Source organism: Podarcis erhardii (assembly GCF_964252035.2).
Source record: "Podarcis erhardii genome assembly, chromosome: 9".
In the NCBI taxonomy this organism is placed as follows: Eukaryota; Metazoa; Chordata; class Lepidosauria; order Squamata; family Lacertidae; genus Podarcis; species Podarcis erhardii.
The window spans coordinates 57486868-57509010 of record NC_138512.1 but is presented as its reverse complement, the minus strand read 5'-3'; the positions used below and the strand labels follow the sequence as shown (position 1 = coordinate 57509010).

The window sequence follows — 22143 nt, the reverse complement described above, 5'->3', positions numbered from 1 at the left end:
TTTGCTTTTGATAAGTTGTGGTGTGGCTCAGTGTTATGTGCAAAGTGGACCTAAGCGTGGTATTTCAGAACATTGCTCAGTCTTGCTTCAGCTTTCCCTCTACCCAAATTGCCAACATTTGTAGACAAAACTTTTATGTCCCATGCAGAAGATTTTCAATGAACACCATTGTAAGATGAAAAGGTAAGAGCTGTCGTTCTCGACAAAGTTTCCCAGCTGTGTAGCTGAAGACATTTATTTCTGTTGAACGCTAGAATACATGTGAAAGGCAGTCTCAAATTTGTGAAATGAAAATATTTTTCAGGAAGCCTGCCTAATTATATTCCCATTTATTTATGTGTGTATTTATCCCAGAATTTATAAGCCAACTTCCAGAGATTAAATCTCGAGAAGACCCACAAAGTATTACAAACATAAAATTCATTCACTGGATAATTACAAACCATAAAACCACAAATCTTTAAAATGCTAAAATGTCTAAAAATATTCTATTAGCAGCAATAAAACAGTTTCAGCAAAACAACTAAGGTTTGCATGATGGTTTATGGCTTGGGTTTGTCTGGAAGAGCTAAACCATGCGTCTGGATTTAGACGATCTGCTAAGCAAAATTGAATTTCACCTAAGTTTGTTACCATCACAATAAACAATGGTTCATGACATCCAAATGAAGTCACTGCATTCGTGTCTAGGAAAGGGGTTCCATTTTAGATAAAGGTAGATGTGCATCTTCCATTTACATGGGGGAAGAGTGCCATATAGACAAAACTGTGCAAAATATGAAAGTAAGAATTTACCTTGCATTTAAATGCAAAATGTTGCTTTTATAAGAGAGGTATCTTTCGAAAAGATTTCAAACGAAGTTCTTATTACATCGATGTTGACAAAGGATGCAGACCAACAGCAAAAACAAAATCTTCTAGCCATACCTCTTGATCCATGAGGACGTTGTGAGGTGAAAGTGCACGGTGGACTATTCCATGCTTGTTCATGTACTGCAAGCCCTGCAGCACTTCATAGGCGATACATGAAATCCTAAAAGGGCTGCAGCGAAATGGTAAGAAAATAGTCTGTTTCAGTTATTTTGGCCTGAAGCAATATTTTCAGCTGATCTTAGCCACTCATAATTCTCCCCACATGATCAAAGGTTACTATCCAAATTAAGCAGACAGGATAGAGGTAGACGGGAAAGCATAATAAAAGCCTAGAGGCGAGTTTGCTGGGTTCACAAGAGAATGGTGCTGTTTATAGGTTCAAACGAGTTTTGTATCCTTTAAGATGTGTCATAGGAGGTCAACCATATGGAGGATTCTCACAGGCCTGGAAACTTCCTGCAGGCATCAGTATCAGAAGTGAAACTAGTTAGAGCTAAAGATTCACAAGGATTTTGTTTGGTCTGCATTTTTAAGTGAGTAGATCTGGTTCGTACTTCCCAGACTAATACACAGATCAGAACATATTCTTTAGTTCTTGCACTTCTCCATAGGTTGCGATACAACCCTCAGCTTAAAGAATATATCAATATGATCACAGAAATGTGTTTTTTTCAAATCAAATGCATACAAAATTTGCATAGTTTGTCATTTATCTATCTTTGAATAAATATTAGGTTAACTTGCTCTCCTGGTCTCCTTACCTAAGTTAAAATTATCAGTTGGAGTGCCACTGGCAGTATATGTTTCTTCTTAGAAGTAGAAGTTCAATGTAGCTTAAACTCAAATAATTGTATATGGGACTGCAGCCTGAGTTATATTTAACAAAACACAGTTAAGTGTAGGTGTCGGGTCGTATGGTCCAGGGGTCTTAAATCCACTGGATTTTTTGTTCAATCTCCAGAGTGGAGAATCAGAAAAATGTGAATGTGAGAAGCTGTAATTCACTGAAACACTAGAGGGCCTCCTCTGATTATCTTTGCACTATAAAAGTCAGAGCACCCGAAAGCAGAAATTCAGGATTAAATGCTAAACCCTATACAGAGCCAACTCTATACTCCCACAGTTTAAACTGTAACAATTGCTTTAACTATTAAAGTAAAGCATGTAATAAACACATTACATGAGGATCTCCTTGTGCTATGGGGAAGGCAATATGACCATCTCTCTTAGGTTTGCAACGAAGTCCTCAGTGGACAGGTGAAAATTAATGCATGCTAAGACCTCTGCAAACTGAGGAATAGAAACCATCGTTTTTATACTATTCCGCTCCCTGTGAATACTTAAGTTTAGAATTCTATCAGTAATTACTGTGAGGAAAATATGGGATGACATAAGCAGACAGGACGACTCTGAAGTTTCCTTTTTTAAAAATGTGTCTAACTGTTTTTGTTTGCACAAGACTCCAAAACATGAAACAACCCTAATTGAATGCAGAAATGTCTGCAGAGTCATACTACTTCTGGAACAAAATGCCCCATATACATCAATGGACGCTTTACTGGATGAGAGTACTTAAAAAATGTGGACTTTTTAATTATCCCCCTCAGAGTTCATAATTACGCCCACTGGATGAACACACTAAAGAAAAAGACCCTCCTCTCCTTCCAGCCCCAAGACAATACTAATACAGACCGAACTTGTAAGAAGAATCTAAGCTGGTGATGTTGGATGCAGCTGGTGGTCAGAAGAATTTTTTTTTTAAAAAAAATCCTCCTGCAAATTTACATAATGAAGCAGAAGGGATATAATTTGCTTTCATCTTCTTTAACAGGGACCCTCAGCTGTTTGGAAAATGCTTTTTAGTCTGAAATGCTAAATGAATCCCTAATGCTTCTGACCATTCGAAATTCATACCAAAGGATAGCCCACATTTTTTCTCTCAGCGCACGCAAATAGAAGCCCATTAAGAGTGGCAGGGGCTACAAGGGAGGATGAACAAACGTTTCCCTTTCTCATTTCCCCATTCTTAAATTCAATTCCCCAGATTTCCACATCATTTTTGGGTGTGTGTTTTTAAAGTCCTGATGAAAATCCGCCAATATTTTAATGTGGAGTTCTAATATATTATATGCACACAGTTTTGCCTAATACACACATTATCTTGCAAAGCAATTTTCCCTAAAAGAGTGCCTTTTGGTATGTTATTCTCAAAAACATATGCACCTTTATTAACAATTTACACTAACATATGCATTTTTTTGTACACATCACGAGGGCTGAGAACTGCATTGCAAAGTTCAGAAAAGCGGGAATTTCAAGGGATTGCTGCGTTTTGGTTTGCATACAATTTCAGAGCCTGCAGATTAGGTAAATGTGACCTAAATCAAATTTCTGCCCCATTCCTAACCAAGAGACAAGAAAGTGACCTTACACTTACCTCATAAGAATCTAACCTTGGGATTGAGTGCTTTGTATTTTTCAGGTTCGGTGCAGACCGTTTAGAGGTAATGGATGATTAAGCAGTATACTAATTCTGTTAGATAAATAAATAACAAATACTGCAGAGCAGATGCATACAAAAAGGGAGTGAAGGGCATAATGGCATGTGTGTGTGCGCGCGCAAAGTGGGTTCCACAATAGGGGAGAGGATAAGGCATGGAAATGAGAGTGATCTATGTACAAGGAAGAGTTGAGAAAAGTGCAGAGGAGGGTGGAAGGGAAAAGGGGAAATGTGAGTGCACAGGGGGTTGTGAAAAAGGAAGGGGTAAGAGGCTTAGAATTAGCTTCAAAGATGAAAGGGTCCAAAGGAGAAGGTGACGGATACTGAACTGTGGCAAGTGAGCTCTCCATAAAAAATGGTGGGTCTTAAAAAAAAAACCCACACAAAAACACCCTCTCCCTCCATGCAGTAAGTGTGCGGTAAACTTGTAACGGTCTGTTTTGCTTTGCCAGAATGTACATTTTTTTTTCAAGTTCTGACCAGTTTCCAAAAAATGGGTGTGTGTGAGAGGGACAAGCGTACACAGCCAGAACTTCACATTCACTTTCCTCTCTTTCTCTTGAACCACTTGTTGGGTTTGGCTGTGGAAATGGCTGTAGAGACAAGCGCAGCTTTCTCACTTGTGTGTTTATCTATTCTTCGGATTCCGTTTCCAGCTTTATGGCTAAACCAAGGCCAAACCCAACGTGCATCCAAACAGAATTTTAAGCTGGAGATTTGCAAGGGTGAAACCTCGTTAAATCGGGAATAAACTGTGTAATGCAGAGCTGGCCAGCTATGTGTCCAGCCTCCAGTGCCTTGGAGGCTCCATGGCTTTCATTTCAATTCAATTTCTATTTATAGATGAATTAATTTTTTGATGATAAACAAGGTGGCAAATTAAAAAGATAGGTGTATTATTTTCTCAGTTTGATTCTGCCAAGTTTTTCAGGTGTGACTCTCCTTGATTGGTGGCATGGTAGTCTGTTCATTCACTGTTACTGAAACAGATCCATTTTTTAAAAAAGAATTCTATCTGCTTGGGAAGTGTGGGAAAAGAGGTTTTTCAAAATATAACCAGCTACTGGAACTAGTGGAATACCACATAATGCAAATATCTTTGCGTCTGCAGGAGATGTTCATAAAAAATAAAGAAGTTGCATCTCTTACAGTGAAAGGAAGTCTGGTAAGGATGACCATTAGTGTATCCAGCACACCATAATCTCCTCTTCAGGTTGCAGAAATTATTAGAACGGAACACTTTGCACAGTTCAGCAGAGATGCTCTACCTGACCTTAAGGCTTCAGTAGCTTCTGCCACTGATGAACACACTGATGTACCCCATCCTGATTTGATTACATACCACAAGCAAACACTGCAGAGTTTTCCTCAATATTTTTATTAGCCATCGTAAATAGAATGCTTTATCAAGGAGACTGTGGTTAATATATATAATATGGAAGAAAACACTCCCAGACTGCAGAGTCTCACTTCATTTGCATGCAGCCGCAACTGACTACCAGACCTATTCACTTTCACAACTCACACTAAAGCCAGATTTTAAGGCATCACAATGTAGATTCGAAACGTGGGTGTCAATTTCGGAGCTAGGCAAATACCTTTTTAATTTTTTTCAGGCCTTTCGCATTCATTTTCATCTTGCCTGATGAGTTTTTAGAAAAGGTTTTTAAACCATTCATATAGAATTTGATGCCTTTTATATATATTCTCCTGTTTCCAAGAAAATTGGATTTCAGGTGGAAAAATCGAAATTAGAAACAGAATTGTTAGAACCCCAAACTAAGGTTTTGTCAAAGATGTATAACTTGCTGCTGAAATGGAACACTCAGGATGAAACGGTGAAGTCTGCTATGATTAAATGGGCACAGGATGTTGGACATAATATTATGTTTGCTGACTGGGAACAGTTATGGACCACCGGTATGAAATTTACGGCATGTAATGCCTTAAGAGAGAATATTATGAAAATGATTTACAAGTGGTACATGACCCCAGTCAAGCTTGCAAAAATTTATCACTTGCCCGATAATAAATGCTGGAAGTGTAAAGAGACTGAAGGTACATTCTTTCACCTTTGGTGGACGTGCCCAAGGATTAAGGCTTTCTGGGAAATGATTTATAATGAAATGAAAAAGGTATTTAAATATACCTTCTTGAAGAAACCAGAGGCCTTTCTCCTGGGCATGGTTGGCCAATTGGTGTCAAAGAAGGATAGAACTTTTTTTATGTATGCGACAACAGCAGCAAGAATACTCATCGCAAAATATTGGAAGACACAAGATCTACCCACTCTGGAAGAATGGCAGGTGAAGATGATGGACTATATGGGATTGGCAGAAATGACTGGCAGAATCCGAGACCAGGGAAAAGAGTCGGCGGAAGAAGATTGGAAGAAGTTTAAAGATTATTTGCAGAAATATTGTAAAATTAATGAATGTTAGAATGATGTTGGACAGAAATTAAGTGGTTTCCAGCTGTAATGCTTTAAGAGATATGGAAAATAAGGTTTTGAATTAAGTAAAAACGAATGGTGAGGATTTGCTGAATTTATAATTTGAATTGGAATATAAGAAAGGGAGGTATGAGGAGGTCCGGAAAATAAGTTAAAAGAAAATAGGTAAAGGGAAATTTTATGTGTTTTTTAGTTGTTTTTTCTTTTTTTTGTATTTTTTTTGTTTCTTTTTTGTTATTTTATAATGTATTATTCTGGAAAATTTCAATAAATATCATATATATATTTTCATATATATATATTCTCCTGTTTCCAATTTGTTGCTGGCAATCAAAAATTGGGAGAATCCTCTTGGGCTCAGGTCCTGCTTGCAGGCTTCCCACAAGAAACTGGTTAGCCACTAAAAGATCAGGATGCTGGGCTGAATGGGTCTTTGGTCAGATCCAGAAGAAATCTTTTTATGGTCTTTTTATGGCATTTGGAAACTGTGAAAGGAATTTGATGAGGATCATATAGTGTGGTACCTCAGGTTAAGAACTTAATTCGTTCTGGAGGTCCATTCTCAACCTGAAACTGTTCTTAACCTGAGGTACCACTTTAGCTAATGGGGCCTCCCGCTGCTGCTGCTGCTGCTGCTGCGTGATTTCTGTTTTTATCCTGAAGCAAAGTTCTGAACCTGGGGTACTATTTCTGGGTTAGCGGAGTCTGTAACCTGAAGTGTCTGTAACCTGAAGCATCTGTAACCCAAGGTACCACTGTATATGAGTCTGAGCACTGATCCATCTAGCTCATAACTGCTTACACTGAGAAAATTGTGTTTTTTTTCTCCCAAGCCCTTGCCAAAGATTGAACCTGGGACTTTTGCAGCAAAAAGAACCAAGAGCCTTGCAACAGCAAATTTTATTATGACATAACCTTTGTTAGCCTTTCAAGATGCCACATGTTCCTTTGTTATTTTGTTTAAAACAAACAATTAATGGAAATGACAGGGGAGAAAGTGGGGTGAAAATTAAAAAACTAGGATAGATAAAATTAGGACTAAGCAAATTCACAGATGATAAATCCACCAACTGTTATTATGATTCGTGGGTAAGGAATGGGACTTTTGTGTGGTTGGAATGTGGCATACTGTACAAAGGTAGCAGTTGCTTCCATTGCTCCAAAATACAACCCCATCCCTGCCTCCATGGCTGGGTGGCATTGGCGCATGAAGAAGCTGCCTTATATTTGGAGATAGAACACTGATCCATCTAGCTCGGTACTGTTGGCCACGACTTGCAGTTGTTATCCAGGGTTTTAGTTGGGGGTCCTTCATAATAAGTCTTAACCAGAGTTGTCAAGGATTGACCCCGAGGCCTACTTCTGAGCTACAGTAATTTTAAATTTCTATTTAAATGTAATTAATACATACAGGCCCATGAAAGGAAAACTGAGGTTCACGAAAAGATTTTGGTCCAATTTTTATACACAAGCTTAATGATCGAACATGCTAATTATTCGTTCCATTGCTTAACATTAAGGTAAGTTTCTTGCTTCAATTCTCACACATGTGAAATTGTGCAAGATGTTTGGCTCACAACCCTTTGGATCCTGATCATGCTTTGTACAAAACCAACAACCACAGAAGTAATACAATCTTCCCATTAAAACCAACAATGATATTTATCAAGAACTGTTACCAAAAACCCACACCTTTTTCATGCAGGAGAGTAAAGACCTTTGGAGAATACAAATTGCCCCCTAGAGCCACTCTGAGATATTTAAAATATTTGGAAGCAAGTCTTTGGGTTTCTTTGTGCTTTTTCAGCTGCAATTCTTTTAAAAAACCAAGTCATTCATATTATTAGCATTATCCTCTCGATGTATTTCCCCCCCCTAAAGAGTTCCTGACAGGAAATTACTAATTAATTTCATCATTATTTTTCTTTCCTTAAAAATATAAATAATATTGCATAGTGACCTTGTATACTGTTTTCCAGCTTAAGTTTGTGCAAATCACAAAATCTGTCTTACAGCCTCCTCCTTGATAGCAAGGCCAAAAGGAATATATTGATTTAATAAAATGTAAAGCCATGAAAAAATGCTGACATAGCAGGCCACCAGGTTTATGCACTGGGTTTCAACACACCATTTCAACAGATGACAATAACTGAGTAGAAACTTATTAAAATACTTTAAGTCCTCCCCCCTCTTTTTAGCAAGTCAAATTCAATTTGATATGCATAGTAAAATGAAAAGGAGAAAAGGAACATCTAGTGTAGGACTTCCACAGGAAAAAACAAAACAAAAAGTGATTTCAAAGATGAGATAATGGATTTTCTCACTATTATAAAGCCCAGTTCAAAAGCCAGTTCCATAGGCAAAACTAACCTCCATCTTTCTCCTATCTCATCTTTCACAGTATCTCAATTATTCAGCTATTTAGAAATCCTTCCCTTCCCGTTGTCCCCTACTCCAAAGGCCCTATCAGTCAAAAGCACAGAAATATTGGTTGGGAGGTGGGGGAGAGAAAGACTTGCAGAGAATGACCATGAAAGTTCTAACTGTAATTGTCATGGTTAGCACTGCAAGACAGAATGTCATCAGACAATCACAATCAGAAATTAAGAGTTCTGGTCAAAGCACAGAGGCAGCACATTATCTGTTACCAAAAAGAGATGAAAGAAATATGGCAAAGGGGGAGCTTCCAGTTCCTTTCCCAGACATATGCACGCAAATGCACACGGACACACATATATCAAACTCTCAGCGGCAGAGTTGCTCTGATCAGCTCCCAAGCAAGCGAATGCTGATGGAGGACGGAAAAAGTGATTTGTGCCCAAGGGAATGTTATGTGCACGTCTGTGTGTGAGCATGGAAGAAAGTAGGTGCATTCCTTATTGTAAGCCTTCTAATCATCTATTTATCATATCAGGTGGATCTGACACCCTGCCAGAACAGTGAATTGAAGTTAAATCTGCCAAACAGTTGTTTTACAAACATGGCTTGCATTTGACACTCTGTAAATCTGGCACCAAATGCTTTCAGCAGACACTGGATTCAGTCAAGAGCTCCAACTGGAAGCTCAAGCATGGATCTGACCCCAGCAGCATTGCTTGACATGTGGTACCAACAGTGCCAAATGCAAGCCACAATTGCAAAGGGGGAAAAAAATCAAAGCACACTCTAAGGCATCTGATACAAAGTCAGGTGAGTGACCGGTGGCCTTACAGATCAAATAGATTCTTTGGCCCATCTCTACTGGAAATATGGTGGCAGAAACTAGGAACAGGACTTTCTAAAAGGGGAGCTCTCCTGCCTGGTGAGATCTAACAGGCTCCTCTTCCTTTCACTGGCTGTAAACTTAAAAAAAGAATAATTATTATTAAGGAAGGTCTTTGCAATGTAATCTTTTTGGCTGTTCTGAAACTGATTTTTATGTTGTGGAAAACCTCTATTTCTTCCCTGCCCTTTCTTGGATTGGCATTAGTGCAAACATTTACATGCCAACCTGAGGCACTCTTAAACTGGTTCTCAAAGTATATATTTAGGAACATTCTAGGGCTCACTTAAACTGGCAAGGAATGTTGAACTTTAGAAGGGGGGTTGTGTATGTGAGGGAACAGATGATTTTCCAAACTCTAAACTGGGGGTCACTGATCCAGTGCCTTCCAGATGTTGTTGGACTCAAATTCCTACCAATCCCAGCCAGCATGGCCCATGGTCAACAGAGTTACAGTTCAGCAACATCTGGAAGGCACCACTTTGCCTACCCCTCCTCTAAACGCTAGGCAAGTATTACTTCTGAACAAGGCCATTTATTTCAGAAACTTCCAAGACACAGGAAAAGTAGGGCAAGGCATTAACGCACCAAGTAAGCATTATTTAATAGATAGTCTGTTTGGGGACTAAAAGCTTTTGCAAACAAGCAAAGACGACATCTGTATTCAAGCAAAAGAAGTAGCTGATCAGGCATGCTACAGAAGTGTATGTGAAGATGTGAGCAAAATCATCTGGATCAATGTTTGCAAATGAACATGCTGCAAATTATCCTAATTCTTCTTCACTATGAAGAAATTAATGATGTCCTTTATGATAAGGGGCATAATGGCTGGACTCAGACACTCTGTGAAATCATGGTTTGTGATATGTAACTGTAATTTAAATTCCACAGAGTAGCTTAAGCTTCCAAGTGTGCAGCAGGCCAGCTGGGGTCTAGATCTGCTTGCTTTTTTTCCCTTTTTGTTTCCTTTTTTAAAATTTGTCTTTATTGATTTAAAATATCATCTTACATATATGTTACAAATAGTTACAGCAAAATTAAACACGAAAATATAAGAGAAAAAAGATAAAGAAAAAAAAATAAAAATAAAGGAGAGTTAACAATGAGAAATGAATATTGGTTATAACATCCTGTCTTTTCTAATAAAGTCTTCTGAAACTTCCAATCATTTTCGTTGTACTTTTTCTATTGTCTTAATTTTATCGCACAGTTTGTTTTATAACTTTTCCTGTATATTTTTCTAGTATATTTATTCCATTTGTTTATTATATACAAGTATCATTCAGTTCTGCTAGGATAACGTCATTTTTACAATATAATCTTATATATTCTTTAAATAGTCTCCATTCTCTGCTTGCTTTTGTTTCCTGTCTGCTCAGCATTCAACATCAAGCTTGCTTCCATTTTCATGGTGCAACAGTCTTCCAAGAGGTTTGTCAAGGCTCTGAAGAATCACCATCACATATTCCAACAGCAAACTCATTATCTGAGTGAGGATCCTTACTTATATAACCAAAATGGCACCATCCACAAACAGAGGGTAGTATAAACAGGTGTGCGGGAACCCCAATATTTGCAGAAATACCAAAAAAATACCCTCCCAAAATCAATGAGGACTGAAAAGATAGGGGACTCAGAATGCTGTTTTTTTATTGGGGGCAGGAAGAGATGGAAATGAGTATTCAGGAAGAATGAGCCTAACAACAACTCTCCCTACCTCTGATTCCCAATAACTGGCATTCAAAGGCTTACTGCATGCTTTGTAAACCAACTTAAAACTATGGTTTCAGATCCTAGTCACAAAACCTGTTAGCTGGCTCAGGTTTGGGCGTGAGAATTCTGGTTCAGCAAAACAAAATGTGATTTTACATGACCTCCAGGCTGGCTCAGAGCAAGTGGTAACGTTTATTGTTACATTAACACCTTCTGCTATAGATTGAATTACTTTGCATACCAGCTTCAGCTCCCATTTTATATTTACTAAAAATTCAAACTAATTAAGAAAAGCAGTATTGGATAGTGCATAAACAAGACATGACTAATGGATTTATTTTGCTTCATGACTTCACACCAATAAATGCTATTTTGGAAATGAATTACTGGGAAAGGATTAAAATGGAAATAAACAAATACCTAACTATATATATGTTGTTATACTTGATTGTGACAAATAGTTGTGTGTTTTTTAAAAGAAGTTTCTTGATTACCTACTTCCACACTTTCCCATTATTTTAATATTCCCTTGCTTTTTAGCTTATTTGCTCAGACTGGTTGCACTTTTCTACATCCGTAGCAGCAACACTTAAATTATGTTTATATTGTAAGAATGAAAACATAATAATTAGTTCCAGAAAGGTGTTGTAGAAAGGTATTTTAACCCAGAAAGACTGCATTTTGAGCTATGCCCCTTTCTCCTTAATGCTTCTTTTACTGAGAGACATACAGTATTCAGTATTTTCAAAAGAATTATTTTAGAAATAGCTACTCAACTGTGTCACCCCCAAAACTTGATTTTACTCAAAACGAGCTCACTTTCCACAGACTCCAATCTCCTAATCCAACCTAAACATATTCATCTCATTAGCTAAAACAGAGTAGGAGAACCTGTCACTCTCAAGATGTTTCTGGAGTCCAGCTCCCATCAGCACCAGTCAGCGTAACCAATGGTTAGGGTCAACCGCGGACCTGAAGACTCAACATCATTTAGAGGGCCAAAGGCCTCTTCAGTGTTCCAAATGAAAGCACCACACACACAACCCTTGAAGCTGCATCAATGGCTGCTTCTGAATTGGAATCATATGAGTGTTCAGTTGCTGGAAAACATTTGCCTTCCTCTTAGCCCTTTCCTCATCTTATTTTGTTTTTTTATAAGCTACATGTTTACCCTTTGGAGAACCTTTTTCATATAAAGCCTACCTCCCGTTTGATTTTAGAACACAATACAAACGGTAATGCATTTATAGCAGAGGATGGAACAAAGACATCTAATACATGGAGTAGACAATAGTTTAATAAGAGCAAATAAAACCTACTCATCCGAGTCGGATCATGTTTTCCACCAAGCTAGTAAACAGCTGCAGACAGAGTCTGCTTCCGATCAAAGGGTCTATGTATAACATATTATACCTTTGTATCTCTCTGATGGTTCACTGGTAATTTTTCAAAACCATAACCTCTGAAACATATGACAACTATATTTTATTGAAGACATACTATGACCACTCTGCTCACGAATTCAGAACAATTCAAAATGCATAATGCAGGTGCCAAAAGCCATCTAAATACTCCATCTGTTGGCTTTTGTGATTGTAAAATTGCAAAAGGCTTCAAAAAGGAAAGCAGGGCATTTTAAAGTATAACGTGAAAAAATAATAACAGAATGGTATGTGTGCTTATTTTCAGTGTTCAGAAGAAAACATTTCTCAACTAACAGCTTTAAAAGGTAGCTTGTAGGACTCTGCACCTCTGACTAGAAAAACTAGAATTCAAAGGCAGGCAATTTACAAAGTTGTAAAACCACTAAGGCTACAATCTTCGACAAACTTACTAGAAAGCAAGCCTCATGGAGCCTAGTCAGACTTCTGAGTAAACAGAAACAGGGTTGTGTTGCATGACACTAGCTAGAACTTAATAAGGTTGTTGAATTTCAATTGAAACCAATATTCTAATTAGAATGAAAAATCCAGTTTATTTGCTTGTACTTTGAACAAATAAATGTTAAATGAAAATCTTTTGCTATGTAGACAGACAGACATATATGGCAGTTACTCTTATGAACAAGAAATGAGAACACAAAATATATAACAAAAAAACTAACAGACTAAGAAACCAATAAGCCTCCTCCAATGAACACATTTAAGAGGCTATAGTACTATCAGGAATCCTATCAGCTCAGATGTGCCCTAAGTTCATTTGAGATGCAGACAGAAGAAAACCAAGCTGTCCATGATTTACTGTGAAATGCAATGCATGCTTACCCACCGTGTTCACTGGGGCTTACTCTCTTGTAAGCATGCATAGGCTTACAGCCTTGGTCTAATTCTTGAAGTTCTTTATTCTAAACCAAATGTTTTAGATCCTGACACCTACTGAGAAGTGGTTATATCAGTTTCCCAGTGTTCGTGGGGGTGAGTGTTCTGCTAACATTTCACCTTCTACAACTATACCTATACTGTTGCCCAGGTTATTTCAACAAGGTTGCCGAGAACGTATGGTAGAGGTAATAATATACTCTCAAGAGGCTTTGAAGATCATTACGGTTAACAAAAGGTTTCCATTATCCAAAATGTATCCATCTGGGGATACACAGAGATCATAACAGAAAAGCGTGCTGCAGTGTTTCTGTGGAATGTTTAGCTTCCTGACTGAGTTACAAGAGAAGCCAAATGTAGCGTAACTATTTCAGATATCTAACTTTGGAGTTAGAAATTCTGATAAGCTCTTCTAAAGTAGTGTCCTAGTGGAATATCACCACCATATGGAAAAGGGGGAGAAAAAGGAGGACGGTTCTCGTGGACTCAAAAACAGAACTGTGCCGAAACACCTATGCAAACGTTACCTCATATGTAATCGGTATAATGATGCATGACTTCATAAGATTAACTGCAAATAACTATCAGACAGCTGTATAGCCTGCTGTTTTGCAATATGCATGGAAAGATGGACCGTCCACCCATGGTATATCTTCAGTTTCAGCAACAGCCTAATAGAAGATTTCCTGCTGACTTGACATCAGCTTGTGGTACAGGTGCAAAGGACTTATTTCCTGGCAAGTGCAAGAAGAATTAATCTATAAACCATAAGGACAGCTTCTCCCATTCCATAACAGTTTGTGAAATTAATTGCAATAGCATGCATATCAACTTTGGGTATAAAACCTGTTCTATCATGAGCTAATATAATCAAAACAAGTAGGGGGGAGGACCCCAAATAGTTCCCTACAAAGCTAATTGACGGAGATGGATTGAATAGCATAACTGGGAATTGCTCTTTCTTAAATTATTTCTGGCTATTGAAAGGTCTTATGACAGAAACAAAAAGATGTCAATTTTAATTAACTGAAAAACAATGGGAAATGTTTCAGTTGGTCTCAGTGAAAGTATCCCTGAGGTGAAACAGCTTCTCTTTTGCATAGTATGAACTCGAAATTTTGCTGCATATGCTGGCTTGAGAAATACACACAAAAACACACAAAAAGCCTTGAGGGAGGCACATTTCTGATTTGGGCTTTATTTATTTTTTTAGAAATTATGCTTCCATAAAAACTTGCCACTGGCTGGGCATTTCTCTTAAGATAGGTGAGAAAAAGCTTTCAGTCTTTTACCTTGCTGGGCAAAGGGGGAATTAAAGGACTGGACATTCAAATAATGCTTCAGGAAAAAATATGAAGGCAAACTGCTAACATTAAACTCACTTTGGAGATACTTTAGATAGACAGTACAACATTTTGATATAGGTTGGGCGAAAACATTATTTTGGACTTAGTAGCATCCCCGAGAGCTGACATAACTCAGTGCCTAAAAGTGAAACCCTGTATATGAAACTAAGAAGCAAGTGCTATGAAGTTCAATAGAGTTTACTCCCAGGTAAGAGACAAAGCTACAAATCCCCAATTCAAATGTTGCTTCTGCCACTATCTCTCAGCTTCAACACCCCCTCACCTAGCAAAAGGAGAAAACAATACTCACTTACATTACAGGGTTGCTAGAATTACAAAAAGCAATGAAAAGAGTTTGTGAAATGATTTGAAAGTTTAAAATACAGTGGTCGGAGCGAAACAATATAAACTTAAAGCGTTTGCAGATGATCTAGTTTTGACCCTTCAGGAGCCAGAATCTAGCACGAAAAAAGTATTACAATTGATTCAAGAGTTTGGTCGGGTAGCGGGATTTAAGTTAAATAAGCAGAAAACTAAGCTATTGGGGGAAAATTTGACAGTTACAGAGTCAGAACGGTTTCAGAAAGAGACAGAGTTGAACGTGGTTAAAAAAGTAAAATACCTAGGGGTAAATATAACAGCAAAAAATCTGAGTCTATTCAAAGATAATTATGAGAAATGCTAGGCAGAAATTAAGAGAGACTTAGAAAGTTGGACAAGACTGAAACTTTCCTTGTTAGGCCGAATTGCTGCTGTAAAGATGAATGTATTGCCGAAAATGCTTTTTTTATTTCAAACATTACAGATTGTGGACAAAACAGAGTGTTTCCGGAAGTGGCAGAGAGATATTTCTAAATTTGTCTGGCAGGGCAAAAAGCCCAGAATTAAGTTTAAAATATTAACTGATGCGAAAGAAAGAGGGGGCTTTGCCCTGCCAGACTTAAGGCTGTACTATGAATCAGCAGCTTTCTGCTGGTTGAAAGATTGGCTGCTTCTCGAAGACACTGATGTACTAGATCTGGAAGGTTTTGACAATGCGTTTGGTTGGCATGCATATTTATGGTATGACAAGGTTAAGATCAATAAGAATTTCAAGAACCATATTGTCAGAAAAGCAGTGTTTAATGTCTGGACAAAATACAAAGACTTATTGGAAAACAAAACTCCAAGGTGGCTTTCACCATTGGAAGCTAAGGCCCGGAAAAGACTCAATATGGAGGCCAAATGGCCGAAGTATTGGGAAATATTAGAAAAAGATGGAGATAATTGGAAATTGCAGAGTCAGGAGAAAATGAAAGACAAAGTGCGAGATTGGTTACACTATGCTCAGATTAAAGAAATTTTTAAACTTGATAAAAAGTTAGGATTCCAGGTGGAAAAATCGAAGTTAGAAATGGAACTGTTAGAGCCTAAGACTAAGGTACTCTCAAGAATGTATAACTTGCTGTTAAAATGGAACACACAAGATGAAATGGTTAAATCGGCTATGATAAAGTGGGCACAGGACATTGGGTATAATATTATGTTTGAGGACTGGGAAAAGTTATGGACTACTGGGCTGAATTTCACTGCATGTAATGCTTTGAAAGAAAATGTAATGAAAATGATATATAGATGGTACATGACCCCAGTCAAACTTGCAAAAATATACCACTTGTCTGATAATAAGTGTTGGAAATGTAGGGAAAGTGAAGGAACGTTCTTTCACCTCTGGTGGACCTGCCCTAGGGTTAAGGCCTTCTGGGAAATGATATACAATGAGCTGAAAAAGGTATTTAAGTATACCTTTCCTAAGAAACCAGAGGCCTTCCTTTTGGGCATTGTTGGCCAGAGGGTGCTAAAGAATGATCGAACATTTTTTATGTATGCAACAACAGCAGCAAGGATACTCATTGCTAAGCATTGGAAAACCCAAGATCTACCCACACTGGAAGAATGGCAGATGCAACTGATAGACTATATGGAACTGGCTGAGATGACTGGCAGAATCCGAGACCTGGGAGAGGAGACGGTGGAAGAAGATTGGAAGAAATTTAAGGACTATTTGCAAAAATATTGTAAACTGTATGAATGTTAAGGAGGATGCTTGATCATAAACAATTTGGCACCATTAAACTAGATAAAGTGAACTATGAAGATAAGTTAAATTTAGGAAAAAATCAACTTTTAGATAATGATTAGGCTAAACTAAAAGTTTTAAAAAGTCAAATGAATATATCTAAAATTCAAGATATAACATTGGAAAATTAGATAAGGTGGGGATAAGGTGATAAATTGCTGAATTAATTTTTATATTTTGGAACGTAGGAGCGGGAGATGTGAGGAAGTCCAAAAAGGATAAGAAAATATGTTATAAAATGTGATATTTTTTGTATGTTTTGTTTATTATGTTGTAATTAAAAAAAAACCATTAATAAATATTTTTTTTTAAAAAAATGAAAGTTTAAAATACAGAGTATTTTTTTATTTTACTGAGTTCTTATTTTATTTGGCAAGATTTAAATACCACTTAATTGACAAAAATACCCTCAATTTATTATTGTGCTTTTGTTCCTTACTCCCTTCTAAATCACCTAGGAACATAAATTAATTCTGAAGGCACCAGGATGTAAATTATGTAAAGGAATATGCTAGTTTTAATGTACCATTAGGAAATATGTGGTATCTATGATCTTTGGTGACAGGGGCTTAGAAGTCTTCCATCACAGCAAACTGTTAATTGTTAAGCAATCTGCTATATATCTCTGGTATCCACTGAACAGACATGCACCCTCTCATTGTGTATAATCTGTAAACCAGTATCTGTCAACATGCAATGAAGATAAAATTTAGAGCTCACTCCATCCATATGCCAAGCACAAATGGCAGGACTCCGATAGAAGCACTCTCAGTTTCTGCTCTATAGCCAAGGGGACAATTGGGGATTATTCTGCAGGAGTTGGCACTTAATGACCTGGTGGTAAAATAATTTCTGAGATACATTATTTCCAATCCATTTCAAAATGTGTTAAGTTGCCCCTCAAGTCTTCAATCCAGCTAACTAAATCAGTAGGAAAGAATCTAAATTCAACAAAAGTGAAATGGAAATATTAACACTAAGCCAGGTAAGGCCAAGGCTGGAGAATTCAGCCACAACACAAGTTTGGTCTCATTTATGGGGTGAGTGCAAAGGGGACTCTGAGATCTAATTTGCACACTTCATTTGAAAATTACTTTTTATTCTATGTAATAAGAAATTTTGGTAGATTTGATCATGGTTTTACTGCATATGTATCAACTGGTTTTTTTGTTTTTCCTTCTTTGGATGATGCTATGGCTTTTGGCTAGTGCAATAAAAGTTTCTCTCTCTCTCTCCCTATTTTCATATTTATCAAAACGCAGACACCACTGTAAGAGCCTGATCCTAGGGATGCAGTGTTCTCGGAGGAAATCCTCCTAAGCACTATTTCTGTGCCAAAATCCAGCCCCATTCTCTAAAGAATCTAAAAATGTACACATGCACAATCTACCTGCACAATCTGTACCCCAAAGAGGGTGCAAATTACGCAAAGCAGTTCCGTGCATGCAGACTTTATGTGCAAACAGTTTGTAGGCTCCATCTACAGCTTCAGATAACTGTGCAAACAGGAAGCAAAAGGCACTTCCTGTATCCACACAATCATTTCTCTGTATGTGTCATATCAACAGGGATACTGTGCTATGCTACCAGTCTAAGGCCAGAAGCAGACAGGGTTGCCATGCTATATTCTGCGCTGAGCAGAGGTATGGCTGAGGCTTCCTGATCCCCTCACCTGGGTAGAATGTACTCCTTTGTCCGCTGGAAGAAAATAATGTTGTAATCTCTGTTCTGCATTTTACATTGCACAGCAATATCAAATGTCCTGAACCTGATGCTGCACTTTATATCATATAGCAATACAGAAACTGTAGGGAAACATCAAGATATATACTTTCATTTTCTTTTCAGACAGAAATGAAACTAACATTCATCATTTAGGAGCTTAAAACCCTGCACAACTAATGCACAAACACTGTCATGTACACACAATTCCTCAATACGTTTCAGGTTGGCTTTAAAAAACCCCAAAAACTCATTATCTGAAACATAACTTAAAACACAAGCAAAGCATATTGGAAGAAATGGCTGGCAGGTTCCAGTACTTTCATCGTAAAACCATAAAACTTTCGTGAAGAAGTAAATATATGCTTCATCCTAAGCATGTGTTTATCTGGCTGCCAGAAGGATAAAGTACTGGAAGATGTCAGCTTTGAATCTGTTAGACCTGCAAAGGTAGTTAACGTTTTAAAAGAAAAAGTGCATCTGGACTTTGTAACTTAAAGTAGATAAACCTTTCAGTTTGCATGTTTCCTTGCAATGTTTTTCTTGATAGCATACCTCACTGGTTTCCTGTCTCGAAGCAAATCTTCCAGACTCTTTCCACAGTGTTCCGCAACAACCACTAGCCTCTCTGATGAAAAATATACACAGAGAGACAGATTTAGTATCTCAGTGCACAAAGGCACAAAAACACTTTCACTCTTGCATCCCACTGAAATTAAAACCATATTATAGTAACGCTGCATCTCGTAATACAAAGAGGATGTCTACTTATTTTAGGGGGATAGAAAATCATACTGAGTATACGTTACACAGAATATAACCAAATTAACACATAGATGGCAATTATTTGCAGCCAACAACTGTCTAGAGTAATTTCAGTGTTAAGAACATATGAGCATTTTTTTTTCTCATTATACAACAACCACCATGGTGGGGGGGGGGGGGGAGAGAATAGAGTAAATAGAAAATTTCTGTGATGGGCTGTTTTTACTGATCAATTTTGTTTTGTTTTGTTTTTGGTTGTATTCCACCAGTTTCTGATTTGGCAGTTTTTATGGAGTGTGTGCTTTTAGCATGGTAAAGATTTTGTTATTATTGTTTTGGTTATAAACTTTGAATATTGTATACATTTTATATCTCTCCATGTTGCCTTGGGTCATTTTTGAAAAAAGGTAACTAAGATTTTTTTTAGCAACTATTGCCATTTTTTGAAAGTTTCTTTGTCAGTTTTATGGTCAGTACTGCAGATTTTCTACTTTTTCTAAATGCATTTGGAAATGTATTAGAAACTTCTAGTATTATATTCGCCACTCTTTCAGTATCGAAATTACCAATTTTTTTGTGTAAGAAAAAAATAGATAAGTGGGTACCATTTGTTTTGGAATAGGGCTAGTAAAATAATAGCAAAATATACAAATTGTTTCAGTCGCTACGAGTACATATGGGTTAACCTACTCGCTTGTTATTTTCTCCATTTCTTTTATTTACCACATTGAGGAGATAGACCACTGTTTTTGAAAAGGAACATTTCTCCATTACTGTGAAGGAGAGCAATTTTTAAGGCATAGCCCTTGCTCCTTTTGTACATTTACAAACATTAATCACACCATTTCCCCCACATAAAGCTTAGTTTACAATTTATTTATTTTTAATGCAAGAAAGTACCATACTTTTCCGTGTATAAGACTAGGTTTTTTTCTTTAAAAATGATTCTAAAAAGTGTGGATCGTATTATACATGGAGCCATCTCCCCCCATTTTCTTAAATTTGAGTCCCCCAAAATAGGGGGGTATTTCAGTTGCAGGTCCCCAACAAGACGTAATTTTAGAGGCCCATACTTATAAGAATTGTGCGCCAGCCCTGGAAAGATCCATTGCCATTGCTCCTCTGACATCAGTGCACTCATGGTGGAGAGAAGAAGAGTTTGGATTTGATATCCCGCCTTTCACTCCCTTTTTAAGGAGTCTCAAAGCGGCTAACATTCTCCTTTCCCTTCCTCCCCCACAACAAACACTCTGTGAGGTGAGTGGGGCTGAGAGACTTCAGAGAAGTATGACTGGCCCAAGGTCACCCAGCAGCTGCATGTGGAGGAGCAGAGACGCGAACCCGGTTCCCCAGATTACGAGTCCACCGCTCTGAACCACTACACCACACTGGCTCTGGTCAAAATGGGGGGGGGGGGTGGCATTTCAGTAGCATGTTGGGAGTTGATAGGGGGAGGCTTCAGATCTGTTCAATCCTTCCATTCCCACAATATGCCCTCAATATGGCATGTGTGCCCTGGGGCTAGATCGAATAAGAGGGAATACATTATTTAACGAATACCTCAAGATAGCCAATGCGAGGGGGCCAAGAGAAAACCCTACCCGCCCACTCCACCTAGTGCCCTGCCGGACACCAGCTTTCGATTTGACAGCTCATCCACCACAAGTACCGCCTCTCCCAACCCAGTAAGATTTCTCTTTTAAACAACTGAAATATATAAACCGTGTTATTTAGGAATGGTGAAAAAGGAATAGGAATTCAGAGATCAACTGAAGGAAAACAGTGCCTCATGCTGAAACCTCTCCTGCCCTCACCAACTCCATTTACACAGGGGTATCGACTGCCTTACTATTATCCACGACTGAGGTGCGTGGATGAACATGTGGAACAGTTACCCTGAACATGATGCTGTGGCAGCCACCAAAATCTTAGTAATTGTCAACATGGTTCCCGATAACAGCATTATTTAAGGCAGGATTTCCTAAACTGTGCTCCCTGAGCTTCATTTGGGTGGTCTGTGGATTTTGGTAGAGGATGGTATATCCATCCCATTAAATATCCACAATGGTTTTTAAATGCATTCTTTTATATCTTGTATTGTATTTTATGGTATTACAATTTGAATTCCATGGAAAGTCAAACAAATAAAAAGAGATCATGACAGGCACATCCATTCTGCTGCACTAATTTTCTTATAAAATGCACCGCCAGCTAAGACTATTTTTGGATTTTCCTCTCTGGGCTGCGTCATAATACATTATTCTTGTATAGCTGTAAGAATATTGTCATTCTATGTACAACCACCTCTCCTTTAAAACAGATTTACAATGTGAAGCTTCTCCTCTGCTTTGCCAGACATTCTGCTTAGCTATACAGCAAAAGCTACAGTTAAATAAAATTCACCATGTAAAAGAAAAGAAACTTCACTTAAAAGTAATAAAACTGATCCCAGGTATAACAGTCACCCTCCACCCCTGCCAAGATACCAAGAAAGCACGATCATATTGAATAAGTTTGGAACAGTTTATAGAAGACAGGAAAAACCTGACTTCTGAACTAACTTTTATTCTTTGGCGATCACTCATAGCCGAGTAAGATTGTCTTCCATAAACACGGTTTTAACAATGAGTCTGTAAGTGACTGTGGAGGCCAATTCTGGACCCACACGTCCTTCCACAGTGGGGACATTAGTTCCCGGGCGGGAGTTGATCACGGTGTGGATTTGCCAAGCGTGCCTTCCTCTTAGCACGTTTCTCCCTTTCAATCCTGCGTTTGAGTGCCTTCAAAGCCTATGACACCTTTGGTAAAGGCTGTTCTCCAACTAGAGCGCTCACAGGCCAGTGTTTCCCAGTTGTCGCTGTTTATACATTTTTTTAGCTTTGCCTTGAGACAGACTTTAAACCTCTTTTGTTGGCCACCAGCATTACAGTTTCCATTTTTAAGTTTGGAATAGAGTAGTTGCTTTGGAAGGTGATAATCAGGCATCTGCACAACATGACCAGTCCAACAAAGTTGTGTTGAAGAATCATTGCTTCAACACTGGTGATCTTTGCTTCATCCAGTACACTGATAT

At 38.0% G+C, this 22143-nt stretch overlaps 1 protein-coding gene across 1 annotated transcript in view; it reads right to left on the bottom strand.

Moving 5' to 3' along the window:
• The window catches only part of TBCK (TBC1 domain containing kinase), an 82364-nt gene that overhangs the window by 57772 nt on the left and 2449 nt on the right, over positions 1-22143 (bottom strand). The window contains exons 2-3 of the mRNA XM_081876755.1: positions 18861-18933; positions 928-1042 (exon numbers count right to left, since the gene is read on the bottom strand). Coding sequence (XP_081732881.1) covers positions 928-1042; positions 18861-18933 — 188 coding nt within the window. The remainder of the gene's footprint in view (positions 1-927; positions 1043-18860; positions 18934-22143) is intronic.